This window comes from Mustela erminea, chromosome 3, assembly GCF_009829155.1.
Source record: "Mustela erminea isolate mMusErm1 chromosome 3, mMusErm1.Pri, whole genome shotgun sequence".
Lineage (NCBI taxonomy): Eukaryota > Metazoa > Chordata > Mammalia > Carnivora > Mustelidae > Mustela > Mustela erminea.
The window spans coordinates 79,764,109-79,786,045 of record NC_045616.1 but is presented as its reverse complement, the minus strand read 5'-3'; the positions used below and the strand labels follow the sequence as shown (position 1 = coordinate 79,786,045).

The 21,937-nt window shown below is 39.3% G+C and overlaps 2 protein-coding genes and 1 pseudogene across 3 annotated transcripts in view; 2 read left to right on the top strand and 1 right to left on the bottom strand.

The window, feature by feature from the left end:
* CDC20B (cell division cycle 20B) overlaps positions 1-21,937 on the bottom strand; it is a 44,277-nt gene that overhangs the window by 16,080 nt on the left and 6,260 nt on the right. The window contains exons 3-6 of the mRNA XM_032336236.1: positions 9,379-9,607; positions 8,277-8,404; positions 4,453-4,546; positions 2,182-2,298 (exon numbers count right to left, since the gene is read on the bottom strand). Coding sequence (XP_032192127.1) covers positions 2,182-2,298; positions 4,453-4,546; positions 8,277-8,404; positions 9,379-9,607 — 568 coding nt within the window. The remainder of the gene's footprint in view (positions 1-2,181; positions 2,299-4,452; positions 4,547-8,276; positions 8,405-9,378; positions 9,608-21,937) is intronic.
* LOC116585698 lies at positions 10,462-12,200 on the top strand (annotated as a pseudogene).
* On the top strand, positions 15,197-20,414 carry GPX8 (glutathione peroxidase 8 (putative)). 2 transcript variants are annotated; one of them, XM_032336237.1, is made up of 3 exons: positions 15,199-15,435; positions 15,989-16,250; positions 19,786-20,414. In XM_032336237.1, exons 1-3 carry the CDS (start codon positions 15,232-15,234, stop codon positions 19,947-19,949), a joined length of 630 nt encoding a protein of 209 aa, XP_032192128.1. In that variant the 5' UTR covers positions 15,199-15,231; the 3' UTR covers positions 19,950-20,414. The 2 variants fall into 2 exon arrangements, with proteins under 2 accessions (XP_032192129.1, XP_032192128.1); XM_032336238.1 differs by lacking the exon at positions 15,989-16,250 and having other exon boundaries at positions 15,197-15,435.

The following is a 21,937-nucleotide window of genomic DNA, read 5'->3' as shown; positions in this document are numbered from 1 at the left end:
ACTTGAATGAAAAGAGAAAATATCAGCAGAGGAATAAAAAAATAGGAACCGTTCTATATACAAAGATAATAGAAACTATAAAAATAAAACTGAATTAGAAGCCATACGGGGTGCCTGGTTGGCTCAGTGGGTTAGGGCCTCTGACTTCAGCTCAGGTCATGATCCCAGAGTCCTGGGATTGGGCCCTGCATTGGGCTCTCTGCTCAGCAGGGAGCCTGCTTCCCTGCCCCCGCCCCTGCCTGCCTCTCTGCCTACTAATGATCTCTATCTGTCAAATAAATAAATAAATAATCTTAAAAGAAGAAGAAGAAGAAGAAGAAGAAGAAGAAGAAGAAGAAGAAGAAGAAGAAGAAGAAGAAGAAGAAGAAAAAGAAACCATATAAACAGTAAAGTGGAGGGGCACCTGAGTGGCTCAGTGGGTTAAGCCTCTGCCTTCGGCTCGGGTCATGATCCCAGGATCCTGGGATGGAGCCCCATCCCAGCATTGGGCTCTCTGCTCAGCAGGAAGCCTGCTTCCTCCTCTCTCCCTGCCTGCCTCTCTACCTACTTGTGATCTCTGTCTGTTAAATAAATAAATAAAATCTTTAAAAAAAAAAAATTTTGAAACTGAAAATTACAATATCTGAAAAATCTTCTGGATGGGCTCAGTTGCAGAATGGAAATGACAGAGGAGTCACTGAATTTGAATATCAATCAACAGAAATTATCTTATCTGAAGAACATGTAGAAAAAATTGAAAAAGAAATGAGCAAACTTCAGGGACCTTTGGAATAATATCCAAAGATCTCATATGTGTAATTAGATTCAGGTCTTGAAGCAAAAGAATAAGTCTTCAAATTACCTTAGAACTCTCACCAGAAACTATGGAGGCCAGAAGTCCTTATAATATCTTTAAAATGCTGACAGAAAAAATCTAGTGACCCAGAATTCTACATGCACCAAAAATATCATAAAACAGAATATAAAAAGTGTACCAGAAGTCTTTGCCAACTGACCTGATCTGAAAGATGCTAACAGAAGCTTTCAGGCTGAAGAAAATTATATGAAAGGGAAATCTGGATCATCAGGAATGAAAGAGAAGCATGGAATTGCTATATATTTGGGTAAATATGAAGACAGTTTTTCCTCTTTCATTTTAAAATGCATAAATGTATGGCTTCTTGGAGTAAAATTTGTAACAATGGTAGAGTTTTCAATGTACGCAGATGTAAAATATATGACAACTGCCATAACCTAAAAAAAGTTAAGGGGGTTAAGGGGACCTGGGTGACTACAAAATTTGCATCTACCTACCTATTTGCCAGTCCCCCACTGTATCCTCTCCATTGCCATTACCATTAATTACCAACATCCTGCCCTTGCTCACGTTGTTAACATTGCTAAAAATGCTCTATCTTCTCTCCCCCATCCCTCCAAAACCTACCCATTTTTCAAGACCCAGCTCAAAGCTCAATATCTCCACAAAGTCTTTTCAGACAAAGATGCAAAGATCACTGAACTACTTATAATCATTATAGCTCCTTTTACTCCACAATTCATTACTTCTATTCTATACTAACATGTTGGTAGAAGTTCCATTGAGTTAGTCCTGTCTTCCCAGGGCACCTGGGTGGCTCAGTTGGTTGAGTGTCTGCCTTCAGTTTGGGTCATGATCTCAGGGTCCCAGGATCCAGCCCCACACCAGGTTCCCTGCCCAGAAGGGAGTCTGCTTCTCCTCCCTCTCCCTCTGGTCCTCCTCCTGCTCATGTTGTCTCTCTCACTCACTCTCTCTCTCAAATAATTAAAATATTAAAAAAAAAAAGTCCTGTCCTCCCAACTAGATTATAAATTAGGCACATAACAAGAAGACCCAATGTGGTTGTTTGACTGATTAGATTTATCCATGTTTAAAATATATGTCTAAGAATAGGCTCCCATTCTCACAGTTCATTCTAATATAGTAAAAAAAAAAAAAAAAAAAAAAGTCTATTTCTCATATCCCACCAACACCAAAAATACCCATTCCACACATGAAATCTGCACAAGGAAAAGCCAAACTACATTAACTATATTTGGGTACTAGAGCTTTGGGACATGAAGAATCCAGTGACCCTTCCAGAAGCAAATTTCAAGTTTATGCTACAGTACAGGATACATTTTGTCACTCCAACTTTTCAATTCATGGTCTAAACAATAACTTACAATAGTCATTTCGAAGACCAGTAAGATGAATCTTCACTTCTGGTTGGAGTATGGAATAGTCTAGATTCTTGAATCTTTTAAGATGGAAGGATTCATCTCTGACTCCATCTCTGCAGCCTATAAAGAACAAACAGTTCCATGCATCTTTATGATCCCGTAAGCATAGTATCCATGCAGGTATTAAGACATAACAAAGTGAAAAAGAAAGTAGTCCTCATAATAAAACTGAATTACAAGTTGCAGGAGAAGGGAAGGGAAAAAAATTCTTCAGTATTAATTTAAACAGAAATTTAAAAAATAATTCATGGCAATTTTTAATAAAAAACACATGAGTGCCAGACCTAATGTAACATAACTTGTGGGAAGCACACAGAAACACTATAGTATCCTGACTATTTATTTATTCTGTCACTTGAGATCTTAAAATCACAGTAATTTTTGCGTATCCATTTGTCTAGCACATCAACAATTAGCTGAGAGACATAAGCCTTACTCTGAGTCTTTGTCAGTAAATATCTATTGATTCATTTATTTTGACTCTTTGTCTCACTGTTTCTGAACCAGAGCACACAGGTATTTCTGGCTAGTTTTACACATAATGATCTGAGGTCAGGGTCCTATCTTGGGTTCAGTTTTAGTTCTCATCAAAAGACCCACCTAAGTCTAAACCACAGGCCACCACCGTTTCATCTGTCCCACCACTTGGCTTGTGATCAAACTGAGAATGACATAAATTGATAAACACTGAGCCCACCCAGGTAATTTGTGGTCTTTACAACCACATGCCTTCTGATAAAAGGCCTAAGAGCTTCACAACGCTATACCAAGAAGTAGATCATTACTGCCTTGGTGTTAGCCACAAAGACCTGCATTTGTGTGCAAAACTTAAAGTTTACTAGAAACACTCAAGCACCTCCAATAAAGGTTTTTTAAAAAATAAGTACAAACTTCCAGTTACAAACTAAGTAATAGGGATGTAATGTAAAACATAGCAATTATAGTTAGTAATACTGGACTGCATATTTGAAAATTAGTAAGAGTAGATCGTAAAACTTCTCATCACAAGAAAAAAAATTCTGTAACAATGAATGGTGATGAATGTTAACTGGACTTACTGTGGTGATCATTTTGCAATATATACAAATATCAAATCATTGTTTTACTCCTGAAGCTGATGCTGATGGGCTTTGAACAGCATGGGTTTGAACCACATGGGTCCACTTACATGTGGATTTTTTTTTTAAGATTTTATTTATTTATTTGACAGAGATCACAAGTAGGCAGAGAGGCAGGCAGAGAGAGAGGGGAAGCAGGCTCCCCACTTAGCAGAGAACCCGATACGGGACTCGATCCCAGGACCCTGGGATCATGACCTGAGCTGAAGGCAGAGGCTTAACCCACTGAGCCACGCAGGCACCCACATGTGGATTTTTTAAATAAATAACCCACAGCACTGTAAATGTATCTTCTCTTCCTTATAATTTGCCTAATAACATTTTTTTCTAGTTTAGCTTGTTTTAAGAATATAGTATATAATACATATGAGATACAAAATATGTGTTAATCGACTGTTTATCTTATTGTTAAGACCTCCAGTCAACAGTAGGCTATGAGCAGTTAAGTTTTGGGGGAGTCAAAGTTAGATACAGATTTTCACCCTTGTGAGGGGTTACCTTTTGGAAATGTGATCTAAGTAGACTGAAGGAGGTGAATGAAACAGGACAACTAAGTTCTTACCCACTATGCTAGAAAGTTACAATAAAGTCTAAAATATCAAGAAAGAGCAGTTTACAAAGACTGCTTAGCAAATAGATGCAGGGTGCCTGGGTGGCTCAGTTGGTCAACAACTGCCTTCAGCTCAGGTCATGATCCTTGTGTCCTGGAATCGAGTCCCATGTCCTGCTCCCTGCTCAGCAGGAGGTCTGTTTCTCCCTCTGGTTCTCCCCCTCTCATGCTTGCTCTCTCTCTTTCTCTCTCTCTCTCAAATAAATAAATAAAATCTTAAAAAAAAAAAGAAAATGGATGTAAATAGTAGTGGGAAGAGCTGGAAGAGCTAAAGGTCATTGCCTTTAGGAAATGAGACTTGGGGATGGGACAGGCAAGGCAGAGAATTAGGAAAATTATTGAAATTTTATAATTATATTGATTAGTCTAATAAATATAACATATTCTAATAAAATACGCTAAGGTAAGGAAGAAATGAAGGAGGCAGGGAGAGAGAAGGGTAGGAGGGTAGGTAAGAAGAACAAACAGAAAATCTTTGGCCCATACCTTTCCAGGCACACTGGGATTGTTCACAGAGCTGCATTTGCCCACTAACCCACCGAGCCACCTTCTGGGTCGAAAATAGCTGGTTTAGGCATTTCTGAAAGCAAGCAAAGAAATACTTCTCTAGAAATGTGCATATACATCTCACATGTTATGCATGATAGAGTGTTAAAACTGATAATTTGCTGGGGCACCTGGGTGGCTCAGTGGATTAAAGCCTCTGCCTTCGGCTCAGGTCATGATCCCAGAGTGCTGGGATCGAGGCCCACGTCAGGCTCTCGACTCCACTGAAGCCTGCTTCTCCTTCTCCTGCTGCCCACCCCACACCCGCTTGTGTTCTCTGTCTGTCTCTCTGTGTCAAGTAAATAAATAAAATCCTTTTTAAAAAAAAGAAAAGAAAAGAAAATTAGTAGGAAGTGTAAAGAAACATACTTACTGGAATTTTCTAAAAACATTTTAATGAACAGTTAAAGCAGAGACAATTCCTTATTTTCTCCTTCATGATAATTTATCTGATTATTCATGTAAAACAATCATTGGATCACCATAATTTTTACATAAGTCTCTCTTACTGGCATCGTTTTGAGATTTTGGTTTTCTTCCCAGATATTACATCATTGCCAGTCAGTGAATAGTGAATTTTTAAGTATTCAAATTAGAACAATCAAGTATAAAGCAGGGTTTCCCATTTTTAGCACCACTGGCACTTGGCAGCAGATAATTCATTATTGTGGGAGCTGTTCTGTGCATTATAGGACGTTTAGCAACATCTCAGACTGTCTACTAGAGGCCTTCCCCTAGGTTGCGATGAATAAAAATGTTTTCAGACATTGTCAGAGGAGCCCTGGGGAGCAAAATCATACCCAACTGAGAACAGCTAATATAAAATAACATTCCTAAAATCAGTGTAACTCTTCATAGAGTCCCCTCTTCAGAATCCCATAGTTCGCACAAAGTTGACAGAGGCACTGCCCAGCACAGAGCACTTCTGTCCCACGCACCCAAGGGTGCTCTTCCCTCAGAAAGAGCTACTTGTTACTTTAAGGAACAGCTTGGCGTAGAGCTGACTGTATATAATAACTGTGAGCAACTCCAGAGCTATCCTGACCCTTGTCATAGAAATACCCTCCATGTGACCTCTGAGGACCACTCAAAGACACACATTTCCTGTCATTGTGAGAGACCTCACAGTGCATCTGCACCACCCCTGATGCCATCTGACTTCTAACTGGTCAGGATAACAAATGCTTGATATGAAGTATTGAAATGGTTTCCATTATCACCTTCCCAACTTCTTCAGTGACACTGGGATCTAATGAAGTTGTGAGGGCAAAGCAGTAAAAACTGCAGTCTGCAAGACGTAGAGTGTGGAAAAGCTGCGGGGCTAATAACCTGGCCTGGGCGTAAGGTCAACCTGCGCCAGTGATATAGAACTTCCTGGCCATCTGCACCTCCAAACCCTTAACCAACAAGAAAGCACTTGGCAAAAGACCTGCCCTAAGATGTTTGTTTTCAATTGGCATATTCACAATATTGTTCCTCTAGCAAGATATACATGCCAAACACCAGAAGCACATACTAAATTAGTAACTTTGCCCAAAATGAGAATTTATGACTTTCCTAGTTTAAAGTTCCAAATGAAACCGTGATTCCTTCAGAAGGTCTTCACTGGGTTTGATAAATCTGAAAACATGCTAGTGATATTTAATGTATCAAAGATTTAGATCAGACTCCTCTAAGATCTTAAAACTATAGTAAATAAGATACTTAAAGGAACTAAATTAACTTGGTCAAGACCCAAAAACACAACAATAACAATAACTTAAGGGAAATTTTTAAAAGACCATCTTATAGGGAACCCTGGATCAGTTGGTTAAATATCTGACTCTTGATTTCAGTTCAGATCATGATCTTGGGGTCCTGGGATGGATCCCCACCTAGAGTCCTGCCTCGAGTTCCACAGGCTCTGCGTTTGGTGGGGAGTCTGCTTGGGATTCTAGCTCTCCCTCTACCTCTGCCCCTCATCCCACTAGCACTTTATCTCTCCCTAAAATAAATAAATAATAAGTCTTTAAGAAAAAAAAAAAAAAGACCATCTTATAGAGAAAGAATTTAACTTATCTTGAGAGACCCAGGGGTGGGGGGCAGATCAAGTCACCGAATAGTTGGAAATGATTATATAAAAAGTTTTTTGGCTGAGGGGGTGCATACCATAATATGCATAATTTCATTATATTTTTAATCTTTACATCTTTAGAAAAATATTTAATTCAAGTATAATTAACATACAGTTTTATAAGAGTTTCAGATGTACAATAGGATGATTCGGCAATTCTATACATTACACAATGCTCAACACTGTGAATTTTCTGGAATTTTCTTTGGATTTTTTGATGGTTTTCTTCACTGTGCAAAAGCTTTTTATTTTGGTATAGTCCCAGTAATTTGATTTTGGTTTTGTTTCCCTTGCCAGAGGAGGGACTATATCTTAAAAAATGTTTCTACAGCTGATGTCAAAGAGATTACTGCTTATGTTTTCTTCTAGGAATTTTATGGTTTCAGCAATCACACTTAATGGGTCTTTTACCCATTTTGTGATTCTTCTGTGTATGGTGTTCAAAAGTGGTCCAGTTTGCTTTTTCTGCATGTAGCTGTCCAGTTTTCCCAACACCCTTTGTTGAAAGAGTTTTCTTTCTCCCATTGCATATTCTTGCCTCCTCTGTAGTTCCATACAAATTTTAAGATTGTTCTAGCTCTATGAAAAATGCTATTGATCTTTTGACAGGGGTTGCATTAAATCTGGAAATTGCTTTGGGTAGTACTGACATTTGACAAGATTTGTTCTTTCACTCCATCAGCATGGAATATCTTTTTATTTGTTTGTGTTTAAATTCTCTCAACAGTGCTTTATACTTTTCAAAGTACAGGCCTTTTACCTCCTTGGTTAAGTTTATTCCTAGGTATCCTAAAAATGGGATTGTTTAATTTCTCTTTCTCATATATATAATGCAACAGATACCTGTATACTTATTTTGTATACTGCTTCTTTACTTAATTCATTTATTATCAGTTCTGTAGTCTTTTTTTTAATCTTCCTTTTTTTTTTAAAAGATTTTATTTATTTATTTGACAGAGAGAAATCACAAGTAGACGGAGAGGCAGGCAGAGAGAGAGGAAGGGAAGCAGGCTCCCTGCCGAGCAGAGAGCCCCATGTGGGACTCGATCCCAGGACCCTGAGATCATGACCCGAGCCGAAGGCAGCGGCTTAACCCACTGAGCCACCAGGTGCCCCAATCTTCCTTTTTTTTAATGAACATATAATGTATTATTTGCCCCAGGGGTACAGGTCTATGAATCATCGGGCTTACACATTTCACAGCATTCACCATAGCACATACCCCCCCTCCAGTGTACATACCCTAACCATCCTATCCCTACCCCCCACCCCTCAGCAACCCTCAGTTTGTTTCATAATTTAAGAGTCTTTTATGGTTTGTCTTCCTCCTGATCCCATCTTGTTCTGGTAGTCTTTTGATGGAGTCTTTAGGGTTTTCTTTATAGTATCATGTCATCTGAATCTTCACCTTTTTTATGTTTCATTTCCATTTTTTTTTGATTGATACTAACTAAATTTGTATATTTGTTGGGTATTAATTTCTTTTTAACAAAGTGCTGCTATTCGTGTCCATAACTCATTTTTCCTGTCAAGAACCCATCATTTTCTTCCTGATTTGTAAGAGCAGCTGAGCCAGTTCCTTCCTCACATTTGGGACCCATTTGTCTGAGCGTCTCAGGATATGAGATGTCAGTTTTCTCCCTTTACCTACCCGGCCTTTTGAGGCAACGGTTTCATTCCAGTCTCTGTCCGTCGCATGAGCTTCCTTGCAAAAATGGAAAGAGGTACTTGTTTCGAAAGTCCCTTTGGTGGGTGTCTGGAATGGTTCTTGGTAGGATCCTGCAAGAAAGACATTTAGCTTTTAATTTCTTTTTCAAAAAAGATAATCACTTAGGTTGGTGACCAATCCATTATGCCTTTCACAATAGAAAGTGAAGCCACAGCCCCTCATCTCTCCAAAATCCTGGCAGAGGCGGGAAAAGAAAAATGGTCAGCACAGGGCCTGATCCAGAATGCCAAGGTCATAAGTGAGCACTGCCTCAGCGGCCTCTGTAGGAAGTGCCAAGATAAAGACCTGACTCCCACCACAGCTGCAGCAGAAATGCTTTGTCTCTGCTCAGAAAGAACATATTCGCACATTTCAAGAATAGATACAAACAGTTCCCTACTTTAAGATGATGGAGCAAAGGTGTCTGGTTTGTCCAGGCTAAGCTCCTCCTGCCGGGAAATCACTGTCGGGTGCTTACTTCCCTAATCATTGGCATCTACTCTATGATCATGAGCAAATCACTTTGCCTCCCCCACTCCCTTTTATAGAAAGATGCTGTAAGTATAATTTGAGATGACGTCAGTGAGATACTTTCTAAATTAAAGTAATAACAGCCAATGTTATTTGTATCATTATTATTCATACTGTTTCTCTTCTCAAGATTGAGAAAGACCTTTACCAGACTTTTAACTGTACAGAAAACCCTGTCCTGTCACCCTCTAAAGCTGTCTCTTTTATGTTCATTCATACCACTTGTTCTGCAGAGGGTCCAAGGGACCACTGAAAAATCTTATATACATAATTATAATCTTTACAAAAGAAATCATATACCAGTACAAATCTCAGAAACCACTGCATACTGTCTTTTGGTTTTGTTTCATTTCCCACTCCTCTCCCCCACCACCTTGAAAATTTCTTATTCAAAGGAAGAAAAGGAAAGCACTTGATGAATGCGATACTAGATAGTTCTACAAGACAGAGTCTCTCAGGAATATCTATTTCATTAACATTTTTTAAATAGCCTCTGAAATTTCTATTACCTCACCTAGAATCAAAGTCTCTTTCTCAGGCGTTATCTTCAGCATGGATCCAGAATCTTCTGGGAGGTAAGTGGTTGAAAGCTCTTCCCCAACGGAACAGGCTGCCAGATCCCTGGTTTGGCTTTGCCGCCATCTAGTGGTAATTGGGCTACTGGCAATGGGACCCTCCACTGACAGCCTCTTCACAAAGTTGCTCTTGAAGCTAGAATATGTGGGCTTAACTTCATCAAACAACTATTTAACAAAAAAAAAAAAAAAAAGGCTGTAATTTATAGGAGCCTCAATGATGCAAAAGTAGGGATTCCTTAAAGGAGAATTATAAACAACTCATCTAGTACAAAACAAACTATATATAAGATTTTAATTTTGTGACCTGAGAGAACATTATTTTATATTTATAAATATATATGTGTGTGTGCATGTGTATACTTAGAGCCTCTGTTTAAGGGTCTCAAGACATATAAAAGCATCTTGGGAAATAATTATGTTTACAGTTATTACAATTACATATCAGTATAAAATACGAAGTTAAAATAACCCTATATATTGAACTGACAAAATTTTTACATAAAATCACAAAATTGCAAATCTGGAAATAAACAGCAATTTTCTAGTTCAAACTTTCATTTCACAGATGAGAGAACTGAGCCTAATTTGCTCAACATTCATCTCATTCCCACCAAGAAACCCCAGGAGTTTGGTATTTCCAGATCCTATAATGGTGAAACACGCCATGTTATCTACATGAAATTCAAATGCAAATGACAAACTGGAAGTATATTTTTATTTTTTTATTTATTTTTTAAAATATATTATTTACTTATTTGGCAAGAAGAGAGATCAAGAGCACAAGCAGAGGGAGAAGCATGTTTCCTGCTGAGCAAGGAGCCCAATGCAGGACTGGATCCCAGTAGCCTGGGATCATGACCTGAGCCCAAGGCAGACGGCTAACCTACTAAACCACCCAGACACCCCTCATTGTCTGGGATTAGGTTAAACCTTAACCAACTAAGCCACCCAGGCACTGCAGAAGTATATTCTTAATAAAATGCCAGGCATGTTAGATTTGTGTAATGTCCTATTGTGTAATGGACTATTTGTGTAAAGGACTCTTAGAGAAAGTTAGACAAATTTGCAAGCCAAATAGAAAAAAATAGGGCATAGGACCTAAAAAGACAATTCACAAAAGAATATAAATGCCCCCAAAATATTCAACCTCACTAGTAATCAAAGAAATGCTAATTTAAAACAATAACAAGATGCTAGCAATGATTTTCTTTTTTAATAACAAGCCCCAAGAGTGAAGGTTCCAGAAACAAACACTGGCATACATTGCTGGTGGAGCATAAATTAGTATTTGGAAAAGACAATTTGGCAACATGTGTCAAAAGCCTTCAAATATGTGTATAATCTCTACTAACCCAGCAACATTACCACTAAAAATGTAAGGAAGAAATTTTAAAAATGAGCAAATATCAGTAAAACCAAAATCTATTGAGTGCTTGCCACAATAAGAACCCATATGTTAAAGGTCTAAACACATTCCTATTTAATCTTCAGAAACATCTGTAAAGCAGGTCTGTTATTTATTCCCCTTCTACCAATGAAGAAACTGAGTTTTAAAGTTTAAGTGAATTGCTTAAACCCACACAGTGAGTCAGTGGAGATGCTATACCCTAATCTCTGCTGTCTGATTCCACGGTCCACCTTTCCAGCAGGGAACAGGTGGTGGTTACTGCAGTGTGTATGGTTAGAGGGAAAAACAATGGGAAGGACGCAGTGGAGAACTGACAAGATAGGCATCCTTAGACTATTCTGTAACCATTAGAAATTAGAAAATATAGGGGCGCCTGGATGGCTCAGTCATTAAGCATCTGCCTTTGACTCAGGTCATAATCCCAGGGTGCTGGATTGAGCCCCACATCAGGCTCCATGCTCAGCAGGAAGCCTGCTTCTCCCTCTCCCGCTCCCCCTACATATTGTGTTCCCTCTCTCACTGTGTCTCTTTCAGTCAAATAAATAAAATCTAAAAAAAAAAAAAAAAAGAATTAAATGTCTGTACTCTTCATTTTGGCTCAGGTCATGTACTGAGCCAACCCTTTCCCTCTGCCCCTAGGGGCTCCCAAGTATCTTGAGTATCAATCCCTTCTCTTCCGTTACGTTGACCAAAGCGGCCTTCCTTAAGGCACCCTCACCTCTCATCTTCTCTGCAGACTCTATGGCCCCTTCCAGATCGCAATGATGACAGATTACCCAGAAAACTAAAAAATGATGATATCAAAATATATACAGAGAAAGACTCTGACAAATGAAAAGAAAGACTCTAAAAAATGAAGAAAAAAGAAATGCCTAAGGGCCAAAATCTATCAGTGTTCAGTAATATCTAGGCTGGGAGTTACACAAGCTGTCCTCCTGAATGTCTGATTAATGGGCCTAAATGGATATTTACAGATCATTCATATACAAAAAACATACAAGGTTTAAAACCACATATATATGCTTTTTTAGATATGTGCGTGTATGTATGTATAGATACATACACGTGCACACACCTATATGCACACACACACTCAATCTTTCCATCTCCACCACAGTACTCTGAGTTGCTGCTGCCGTCTCCACCCACCTGCAGTGGTGGTCGTGCGAAACTGCTCCAGCTTCCTGATCAAGAGAAACAAGCAGACACACAACACGGAGCCCAATAACCTGAAGGCTCGCAACTTCTTCTGCTACAACCTGCTGATTTACCGCAAGACTGCGAGGCTTAGACCCGGCGCCCCATGGCACGGCTGTAGCGATGGTCATGAAATGCAGATCCAGCCAGTGAAAACCCGCCACCTCCTACGTGCAGACCACTATCAACAAGAATGCCCAGGCCCCCCTCAGCAGCATCAGACATGTGACATGCAAGAACAGGGACTGCCCGGATCTGTGCAGAATCCCCGCGCTATCCTATTCAACCTGGACCCGGGGATGCTGAGGAGGAAGCAGGCAGCCGCCTGCAAGGGCCCCTGAACAACTTTACCCCAGCCCCAAAGCAATAAGCATGTAAAACACCTCAAAAAAAGTCGTATCTAGAATACTTTTAAACCATAAGAGTCAAAAACTGTAATCAGTCACAAACTGATTTCAGCCCTGATGAGATTTATTGAAGTTTTCCAAGTAGTTTTCTTATTGGGTGAATCTTCTGGACAAACGAATGTGCGACATCAAACTGGCACAGATGTTCTATTTCTGGTTACTAACTGACATGTGGGCTTGTACAGAATCTCTTGTAAGTTTATACAGCAAAACTTTGACATTCTCAAAGGCCAACCTCTGCAGTTGATGGGAGTTTCTGTACTTACAAAACAATGAAGTAGAAATTATCCTAATGATTTTATCGAGGTAATACCACCCTATGGGACCCTGCCTGGGGTCTAGTCAGCCAGCATCTTCCCAGAGGTAACCCTTTGTCCTCTCCCTCAAATCACCCTTATAACGGGAGGGGTTTACATGGTTCAAATTATAGCAGATGCTCTATGAATTAACTTTTTTTTTAATTAACTTTGGGAACTCAAGTTCCTGAGCCATTTCCTTGAACAGCCTGAGGAGCAAATCAAGTACCCAGTGTAGACATACAGTCATGAAACCTGTCTACAATGGAAGACAAGCAGAAACCAAAAAACCTCGTTACTCTGAAATTAAAAAAAAAAAAAAAAAAAAAAAAAAGATCGAGGTCTAAAGTTTCTCAAATTTAAATGCACACTTGAGTCATGAGCTGGTCTTATAAAAATGCAGATTTTGGTTCAGGAACTCTGAGATGGGGCTCGAGCCGCTGTGTATCCAACAAGCACCTGGCAATGGCTCCACACTTGGAGCCCAAGGACCTTGCGCTTGGAGTAGGGAGGTCACAGGATGTAAGTCCAGGTGTCCCATAAACTTTGACTTCATCAGTAACTCAGCTAGCGAGCACCCAAGGAATACTATCATAGTTAAGAGGTGATACAACGTGTTTTGTGTACATTTTTGTTCTTTACCAGAAATTACGTTTACAGGAGAAGACTTTTCTTTTGTGTCCATTCTTATCAGGCTCCGTGACTGGGAATAACGTGGTTTATCAGTCTCTGACAGGTTGTACATGGCTAAGCTGTGGATTCGGCTCATCTACCCCCAAGAGCACACACCACAGACGCAGGGCTAGAGGCAGAGCTGCCAGCCTCCTGAGCACATCCTCTAAAGCGCAAAGATCTGTGGTGGGAAAGGGCACTCCCATGGTTTTTCAGATCATTCCATGCACTTTTTCCTAGCATTTTTTTTTTAAAGATTTTATTTATTTATTTGACAGACAGGATCACAAGCAGGCAGAGAGGCAGGCAGAGAGAGAAAGAGGAGGAAGCAGGCTCCCTGCAGAGCAGAGAGCCCGATGCGGAGCTCGATCCCAGGACCCTGAGATCATGACCCAAGTCGAAGGCAGAGGCTTAACCCACTGAGCCACCCAGGCACCCCTTTTCCTAGCATTTTTTAAAAAGATTTTATTTATTTGTCAGAAAGACAGAGAGAGAGCGTGCACAAGCAGGTATAGTGGCAGGCAGAGGCAAGAAGCAGGCTGCCCCCTGAGCGAGAAGCCTGATGCTAGACTCAATGCCAGGACCTTGAGATCATGACCTGAGCCTAAGGCAGCAGCTTAACCCACTGAGCCACCCAGGCATTCCTTTCCTAGCGTTTTCAATAAACACACCAAGACCCCAAGAGTCGGGCACGTAGTATGAAGCACCTTCATTTGAAAATTCCTGTGTGTCATAGAGAAGAGGCTAAGATGACCCAAGGATGGCAGCCCTCAATTTCTAATCTATTCCTACCCCTGAAATTTTCAACAGTAAAGTTAGGCCTGCTGTAAGAGGTAACAGCCATGGGAAAAACAAAGATGAAAAAAGAAGAAAAAGAAGAAGAAACTAGATGATGCACCCAAGGAGAAGTGGATTCGGGGGGTTTCCTTGTTGGTTTTGCCTTCTTGATAGAATTGTCTAATTTAATTTTTAAATTCCTGATTTATTATAAAGTTCAGTATTTTTTCTGTCTACAGGCTGCAGCCCCTTAAATCACTGTCATGGGTTGGAATCAGACTGCTTTAAAACTGCCACAGGCGTATCAGCATTCCAAGGGGAAGTATTGTTTAATGAAACTTCTCAGTTACATAAGTCTGCGTACTGAGTTCAATTGTAAAGTGCATTTCTTAGTGGGGATCCTGATCAAAAATTTAAAAAACACTGGACTATAGTTTGCTTTTTTGATAGTGGAGTGTTCTTTAAAGCCTTCGTTGTGTTTGCTTTATTTTTACTATATTCACCTGGCATTGCCTAAATTAGATGAGTTCAGGGTAAGCAGCCCCTTCACATATTTCTCTGCCCTTTCCACTGTAAATTCCTAGAACTCATGTAGCAAGCTCATATTTTATATGTATAATACGTATAATATTAAATTCCTCCAGACTATCCATCATGTTAACAGGCCACATTTAATCCACCTCTGAACTATTCTGGGTGGTCTTTACTGCCCTACATTTAACCCACTACTGGGAGTGCTCAATCCACAGCTTCTGCCTTACAAGGCAAAAGAGTTAAAGAGTTATCAAAGAGTTACCCAAAAAGTCCTGATTTTTCTAGCAAAGATTGCAGTGGGCACCATAAATACATTAAAATTCTTTAGCACTCCTTATTTTATGCAGGACTTTCACTCCTTTCCCCGTGTGAGAAGGGTCTTTCTATTTCTCAGCAGTAGTCTGTCCTACTTGGTTTTCCGTTAAACAGGGCTGGTGTCAAGTTTCAGCTCCTCCTTGAATTCCAGCCCGCTGAGACGTCCCTCTAGAATCATCCAAAATGGAGCCGCTTACAGCATACCCTTTAAGATGTTCAGGGTCGAAAGCAAAGGTATTTGCAGTTTTACTGTCTATGGTTCTATGCACAGTAATGTTATTTCTTCTACAACTAAAATTCCTAAAACCTAAAATCAACAGCTTTTATACCTTCGAAGTGAAAGATGCAAAAGGAAGAACAGTTTCTCTGGAAAAGTTTAAAGGCAAAGTAAGTTGCATCTTCTGATTTTTTTTTCCATTGTTCATTCATGTTCTCTGTTTAATGAAATCAATTTTTCATTGTTAAAGGGTCGTAAGTTATACTTTAATCTTCAAAGTAATGTTACTTGTGTATCATTTTAGCCATCAAAGTTCTGATAGTGTATCTACTTCTAATTGATAAACTCTGTCCTGTCTTCAGAGGCATGCTGAAATAATCCTTTAGGTTGTTTAGGAAATTCTTATAGTTAGTAATGTGACTATGGAGACATTAAAAAACATTAATTCCATAATCTAGCAACATTAAAACCACTCTTATCAATGTTACTATCTTTTATTTAAAAATTAGCTATTGTATCCGATGCTTTTTTAACGGTGGTGATCTTTCAGTCTTTGATTCATGCATCCATTACAATTTTCAATAAAATTGGGTATATCTAAAAATATGAAATAACTATCTGCTTCAAAATGGTTTGGGATTTTAACTACTTGCAGACTTTTTTTTTTTTTTTAATCTTTTATTTGCTTCACTTTCCGGTTGGATTTTTTTCTTTTTCCGGGAGGTTGCCCTAGTTGTAAACGTGGCTAGTGACTGCCAACTCACAGACAGAAATTACTTAGCACTGCAGGAACTACACAAAGAGTTCGGACCATTCCACTTCAGCGTCTTGGCCTTCCCGTGCAATCAGTTTGGAGAATCGGAGCCCCGCCCAAGCAAGGAAGTAGTATCTTTTGCAAGAAGTAACTACGGAGTGACATTCCCCATCTTCCACAAGATTAAGATTCTAGGATCTGAAGCAGACCCTGCATTTAGATTTCTTGTTGGTAAATATCTATCTTGCCTCGCCAGTTTAATGTTTTTAATTGCTTTTCCTTTTTAAAACAAAAGAGACCAGGACCATACTTCTCCGTTTCATTTGAAATGTTTTAGTGGGAAAGTTTGATAAAATACCGAAGAGCCAGAATCTCATGTTTTGTAATTTTCTAGAAGTTATGCTTCCCTGAAGTCAATGTTTCAACCTCTTGAATGGCAAAATGAGTCTACTCCAGTGTATTTTATTCCTTATGATCATTTTCCTGAAGAATTTATCTGAAGTGTGGTCATGGCTATCATCACAAAATATCTTCACAAAATAGCTCTTGGGGAAATGTTCCTCCCCATTTTAAAGCTATCTATGTCTCATGAATATTGACAGGCATTATTAGTAGACATATCTTTGTGGTTAATTTTATGTTGTTTTACTTGTCTGAGATACTATCTTTAAGGATGAATAATGTCTCGGTTTACCAGGTTTTTGCTAAAATTTATAACAGAATATAAGGATTTTTTTGGAGGCGGGTATATTAGGCTATGTCTAAAATTAGACGAGCTACAGAAATCTGTTTAAAGATTTTCCTGGGTCAAAGGTAGTGAGATATAGTGACTAAGGGCATTGGTTTTAGCTTCATTCTCTGGCTTCAAACCCCTACTCTGTTGCTTTTGCTGTGTGGCTTCAGGTACATGAGATAACTCCTCTGCGCCTTCTTCCTCATTTGTGAAAGGAGACTATTAATACTATCTACTGCCTGACATTGTTTGTATTCCTAAGTATATTACTAGCAAAAAGCAAAGTATTTAGATGCCGCTTTACCTTGCCAAACACTACTCTAATGGATATTCAGCTAATGTCCTCTCATCTGACTTATACAGATGATATCCTCAGCCCTATTTTCACAGATAATTTGAGTTTTCATAAAACAGTGACCTCCATCAGATAATCAAGTTTCCAGTCTTGGACTGGAAGTCCAGGAAGTCAGCTAATGATACTCTATAAAATTTAAGTGTGAAATCAGAATCTTTTAAAAACATATTTATTTAATTTCGGGATGCCTGGGTGGCTCAGTTGGTTAAGCAGCTGCCTTCAGCTCAGGTCATGATCCCAGCGTCCTGGGATCGAGTCCCACATCGGGCTCCTTGCTCGGCAGGGAGCCTGCTTCTCCCTCTGCCTTTCCCTGCCATTCTGTCAGCCTGTGCTCGCTCTCTCTCCCTCTTCTCTCTGACAAATAAATAAAATCTTAAAAAAAAAAAATATTTAATTTCTAGGGGAAATTAGCACAATGCTTAACACCCTGCATATATAATCAGAGTGATATCTTCATTCCTTTTATTTCCAGGATACACTGAGGAAAGGCAAGCCAGAGCACATGTCCTTGTAATCATTTTCAGTTATAGCAGCCAGATATGTGGGCATCATAGCTCCTGAGTTCTCCCCTTTTGTCACTAAAAAAGCTTCTGAAACTCTACCTACCCCATGTAACCAAAAAAAGTAACAGTGACTTAAGGTTTCACTGAAGTTAGATGAAGCTCCAGAGACAAAGACTCTGAGATCATAGTCAAATGAAAATTACATCTTTTTAAAACAAGCCAAAATGGACTGTAACTGGTCACGTGGTCACGAACAGGCCCACATATCGTTAGAGACACATTTTTCATTACAGAAAAGGACAATTTTTCAAAATGATTTTGAGACAGTTTTCATGTGGTAAAATGATACTGAGTCACTGATGTTTGCTGTATCAGAAATATTTTTCTCTAATAATGAAATAAATTGAACTGCTTGGCACAGTGCACAAAGTAAAGCGCATTTAAGTAATCAGGCTACTTTTTATTTCTTATTTTTAACCTATGCTCCCTCGTTGGTTCTTTCTTCCAGCACAAAGTATTGTACACCTTAAAACTCTATAGGCAATGTGTTCCTTCTACCTATTTAATCTCTATTTCTGAAAAAATAATTAACACTTGTTGCCTCTGCTTCCTTGTCTCCATTTCCTTCTTAGATCACTGTGCCTGGCTTCTTGCCAGGATCTCCTGAACCTTACAGGTACCAGTGACTCCTCTGGCCCCTTCCCTTTCTTCTTTTCTGGTTCCTCCTTTCCATCAACACTTAATTCTGCTGAGCCTCGGAATTCTGCCACAATCCACTGGGGCTCTTATTCTATCCCCTTTCCCTGAGTGAGCGCTCTCTCCTAAGATCCAAAGCCATATAGTCAATGGCCTCCTCTGACTGGATGACCCACAGACACCTGAATCCCCTTGCATACAAAAACAAATTTGTCATCATTGTCCTAAAATCTGCTTGCTTTTCCATAGGAGTAGGAAGGTCTGTGTATCAGTCCTGGTTCTACCACTTACTAGCCATGAGAGCTTGAGTCTAGGACTCCATTTTTCTCATCTGCAAAATGGGCTTAATAATAATACCCACCTCACGGGGTTGCTGTAAAGATTAAATGGAAGGATCCATTTAGAGCAATGAGCACACATTCCTAGGTACATAGTAAACAAGTTATTTATATTTTTTCTTTTTTTGTTAAGATTTTTATTTATTTATTTGACAGACAGAGATCACAAGCAGGCAGAGAGGCAGGCAGAGAGAGAGAGAGGAGGAAGCAGGCTCCCTGTTGGCAGAGAGCCCGATGCGGGGCTCGATCCCAGGACCCTGATATCATGACCTGAGCCGAAGGCAGAGGCCCTAACCCACTGAGCCACCCAGGCGCCCCTATTTATATTTTTTTCTATGTTAGTCAATGCACATCAATTCTGGGTAGTGTAAGTGGAAAAAAAGCTAAATTTCTTCATAAATTTAAATCTATCAAAAGGACAGCATAATTTCTCAATATGATTTAACACTATATTTTAACTGGAATTAAATAAAAAACACTTAAAAAATAATGCGATAAAGAATTCCTTTCCAGGGGTGCCTGGGTGGCTCAGTGGTTTAAAGCCTCTGCCTTCGGCTCAGGTCATGATCTCAGGTCCTGGGATCGAGTCCCGCATCGGGCTCTCTGCTCAGCGGGGAGACTGCTTCCTTCCCCTCCCCCCACCCGCCTGCATCTCTGCCTACTTGTGATCTCTGTCTGTCAAATAAGTAAATAAAAATCTTAAAAAAAAAAAAAGAATTCCTTTCCATTTTTGTCTACATTACATGTAACAATATTAAAACCATAGATAACATTTAATATGAAAATAATTCCATACATGCCATTACCAAGGACCATTGGAACATCATTTTATCTCTAAAAATGTTAGGAAACTGAAAATTTTGAGTGACAAAGTAAATTTTTTTTTGTTTAGATCTGATGCAAAATAAACCACTTTGTTTCACGATTCCAGATCAGTAGAATCATCAGTGAAGTCACCAAATATACAGAAATATGGTTACTCATATGAGTTTTGCTTTATTTGGATGTTTTGCTTTTTGTTTTGTTTTTGACATTGCTAGAACTTGATTCTAACGTTGTCACTTACATAGATACTAATAGGAATGACAATCTTAGCAAAAGAATAAAATTGTGCTCATGAAAATATATTCTGGTATTTTAGATTCTTCAAAGAAGGAACCAAGGTGGAATTTTTGGAAGTATCTGGTCAACCCTGAGGGCCAAGTTGTGAAGTCCTGGAGGCCAGAGGAACCCATTGAAGTCATCAGGCCTGAGATAGCAGCTCTGATTAGACAAATGATCTTAAGAAAGAAAGAGGACCTGTGAACGTGGCAGTGAGTCATTCAGACACAGTAATCGGAATATGGACATGTCAGGGCGGGGGTGGGTGGGTTTCATCTAAAGACTCTTGACAATAAAATGTGGCCCTGAAGGATGGGATGTTTTATTTTTAGGATACCTTGCTGGTGAGTGGTAATGATTGTCCCCGGGTCAGAGATATTACCTAAAGCAAAAATAAAGAGTAGCTAAAAAATCAAAATGCAATATATTAAATGTTTCTTCTGACCACACTAAATAATTCAGAATACAGAGTCACCAATGTGCATCAATATCCTGTTGTTCACCTTGACATTTTCCAGGATTGTATTTGATGGAAATGCCAACACACAGTGGTCCACACTGTTTGAATTCAAGGCACTGTATGTGACTGAAATTTCGGGAGTAACTAAATGTAAATGGCTATTTTTATGTAATGAAATACAAAATAAACATTGAAAAATGTGAAATAGATTCAAATCTCTATATACTTCTGTTTCATGTACAGGATTTTGTTTCTTGTTTGATTTTTTTTTTTTAAGTACACGTTCGTAGTATGTTTTAGTATATCTGCCTGAATAGTAACTCATGAATGACACTATCCTAACACTTGAAAACGCCTTCATCACTTTGTTACTTCTAGGTTATTTTCCAGAAGCAGCTCAAATTTTGTAAATAGAATATTAATAGTTGAATTGCAGGCTTTATTTCTGAATGAAAATCCTAAGTGTAAGAAAAAGACAGTATTTGATGATTTAGCTCAATTCTTGGTATAATAATTTTGGTTGCTCATATATTCAGACTAGATCAGCCATTTGGAAAGAATTCCATGCCACATCATTCTGACAGCTGAAACATTAAGACTCAACTCTGAATCTTTAAAGGTCTGAATGTAAACAAAGGAGGTTTGCAGTCACAACAGCCTTAAACATCAGCAGTCACCGAACCCTTTGATAGAGCCACAAAATGCTTCATCTCCCAAAGTCATTAACTTTTATGTTGTCAGTCTTATAATTATTGACTAACAGAGCAACCTGCCAAGTTGGTGAAGACTAGATATTCATTTCATGAATTCAATAGGGCAGAAGAAAAAAAGGGAAAGGCAATCATGTAAAATTTGGCTAAGAAGGAAGACCCAATCTCAATAGCCATGGCTCCCAAATTCTGACCTGATTAATGAAAGTGAAGAGGGTTTTTTATGGTGAAGTCAGTAATGCCACCTCAGTATATAGTTCTGTACAAGTGTTTAAAGTTCTTGGAGAAACCAAAAATTTATTTCTTGGATCACCTTCTGCTTCAAAGTATATGTCCAAACACCCACAGTTGGGGGTACAGTTTCTATTAGAGGTCAAGAAGATTTACAAGGATAGATTCAAGAATGGCAGGTTAGTATGTCAGCAGACCTGCTTGTCCCCTTCACCAGTCATATGATCTTGGGCAAGTCACTAGACTACTTTTAGATTTGCTCAGCCATAAGTTGAGGTCAGACTGAACAAAGAGTTCCTTCCAGCTCCACCAGTCAAGAACCATGCTTAACAAGGTGTCTTCAGTGATCAGGAATGGAATCAGTACTGATCTGAATTGTTTTTGAAGAAATAGAAGCCCTCAAACAAGCCTATCTGTCTTTTGCGATTTTGCCCCCAAGAGTGTAGAAGCAGTTTGAATTCTGAGCCTCTCAGCAAAATTTTGTTCAGGGCAAACTCTCCAAGTGTTGCTCCCAGAGCACTCTTGCCCTGGGACAAGTGCCACAGGGCTGCTTCAGTGTTTTGTGTGCTCATGTTAGGGTATGAGTAGAAGTGTATACGCTAGCCCTACGCAGGCTGTGTAGACACCCCACTGTCCGACGCTAATAATGCTGCCCTGGGGACCAACCAGGACTGTCCTGGTGAATGCAGTTGAGATGTCCATCCTGCCCAAAGTCACTTGTTCTCCAAAGCCATATAAAGTGGGTTTTCAGTTACAGATCTCCAATCCTGGTTGCTTTATTCAGCCTACGG

Coding starts and splice junctions, on each gene's coding strand:
- GPX8 (XM_032336237.1), top strand. CDS start 15,232: ATGGAGCCGCTTACAGCATACCCTTTAAGATGTTCAGGGTCGAAAGCA. Junction 15,436..15,988: donor TGGAAAAGTTTAAAGGCAAA/GTAAGTTGCATC, acceptor TTTTTCCGGGAG/GTTGCCCTAGTTGTAAACGT. Junction 16,251..19,785: donor TGCATTTAGATTTCTTGTTG/GTAAATATCTAT, acceptor CTGGTATTTTAG/ATTCTTCAAAGAAGGAACCA.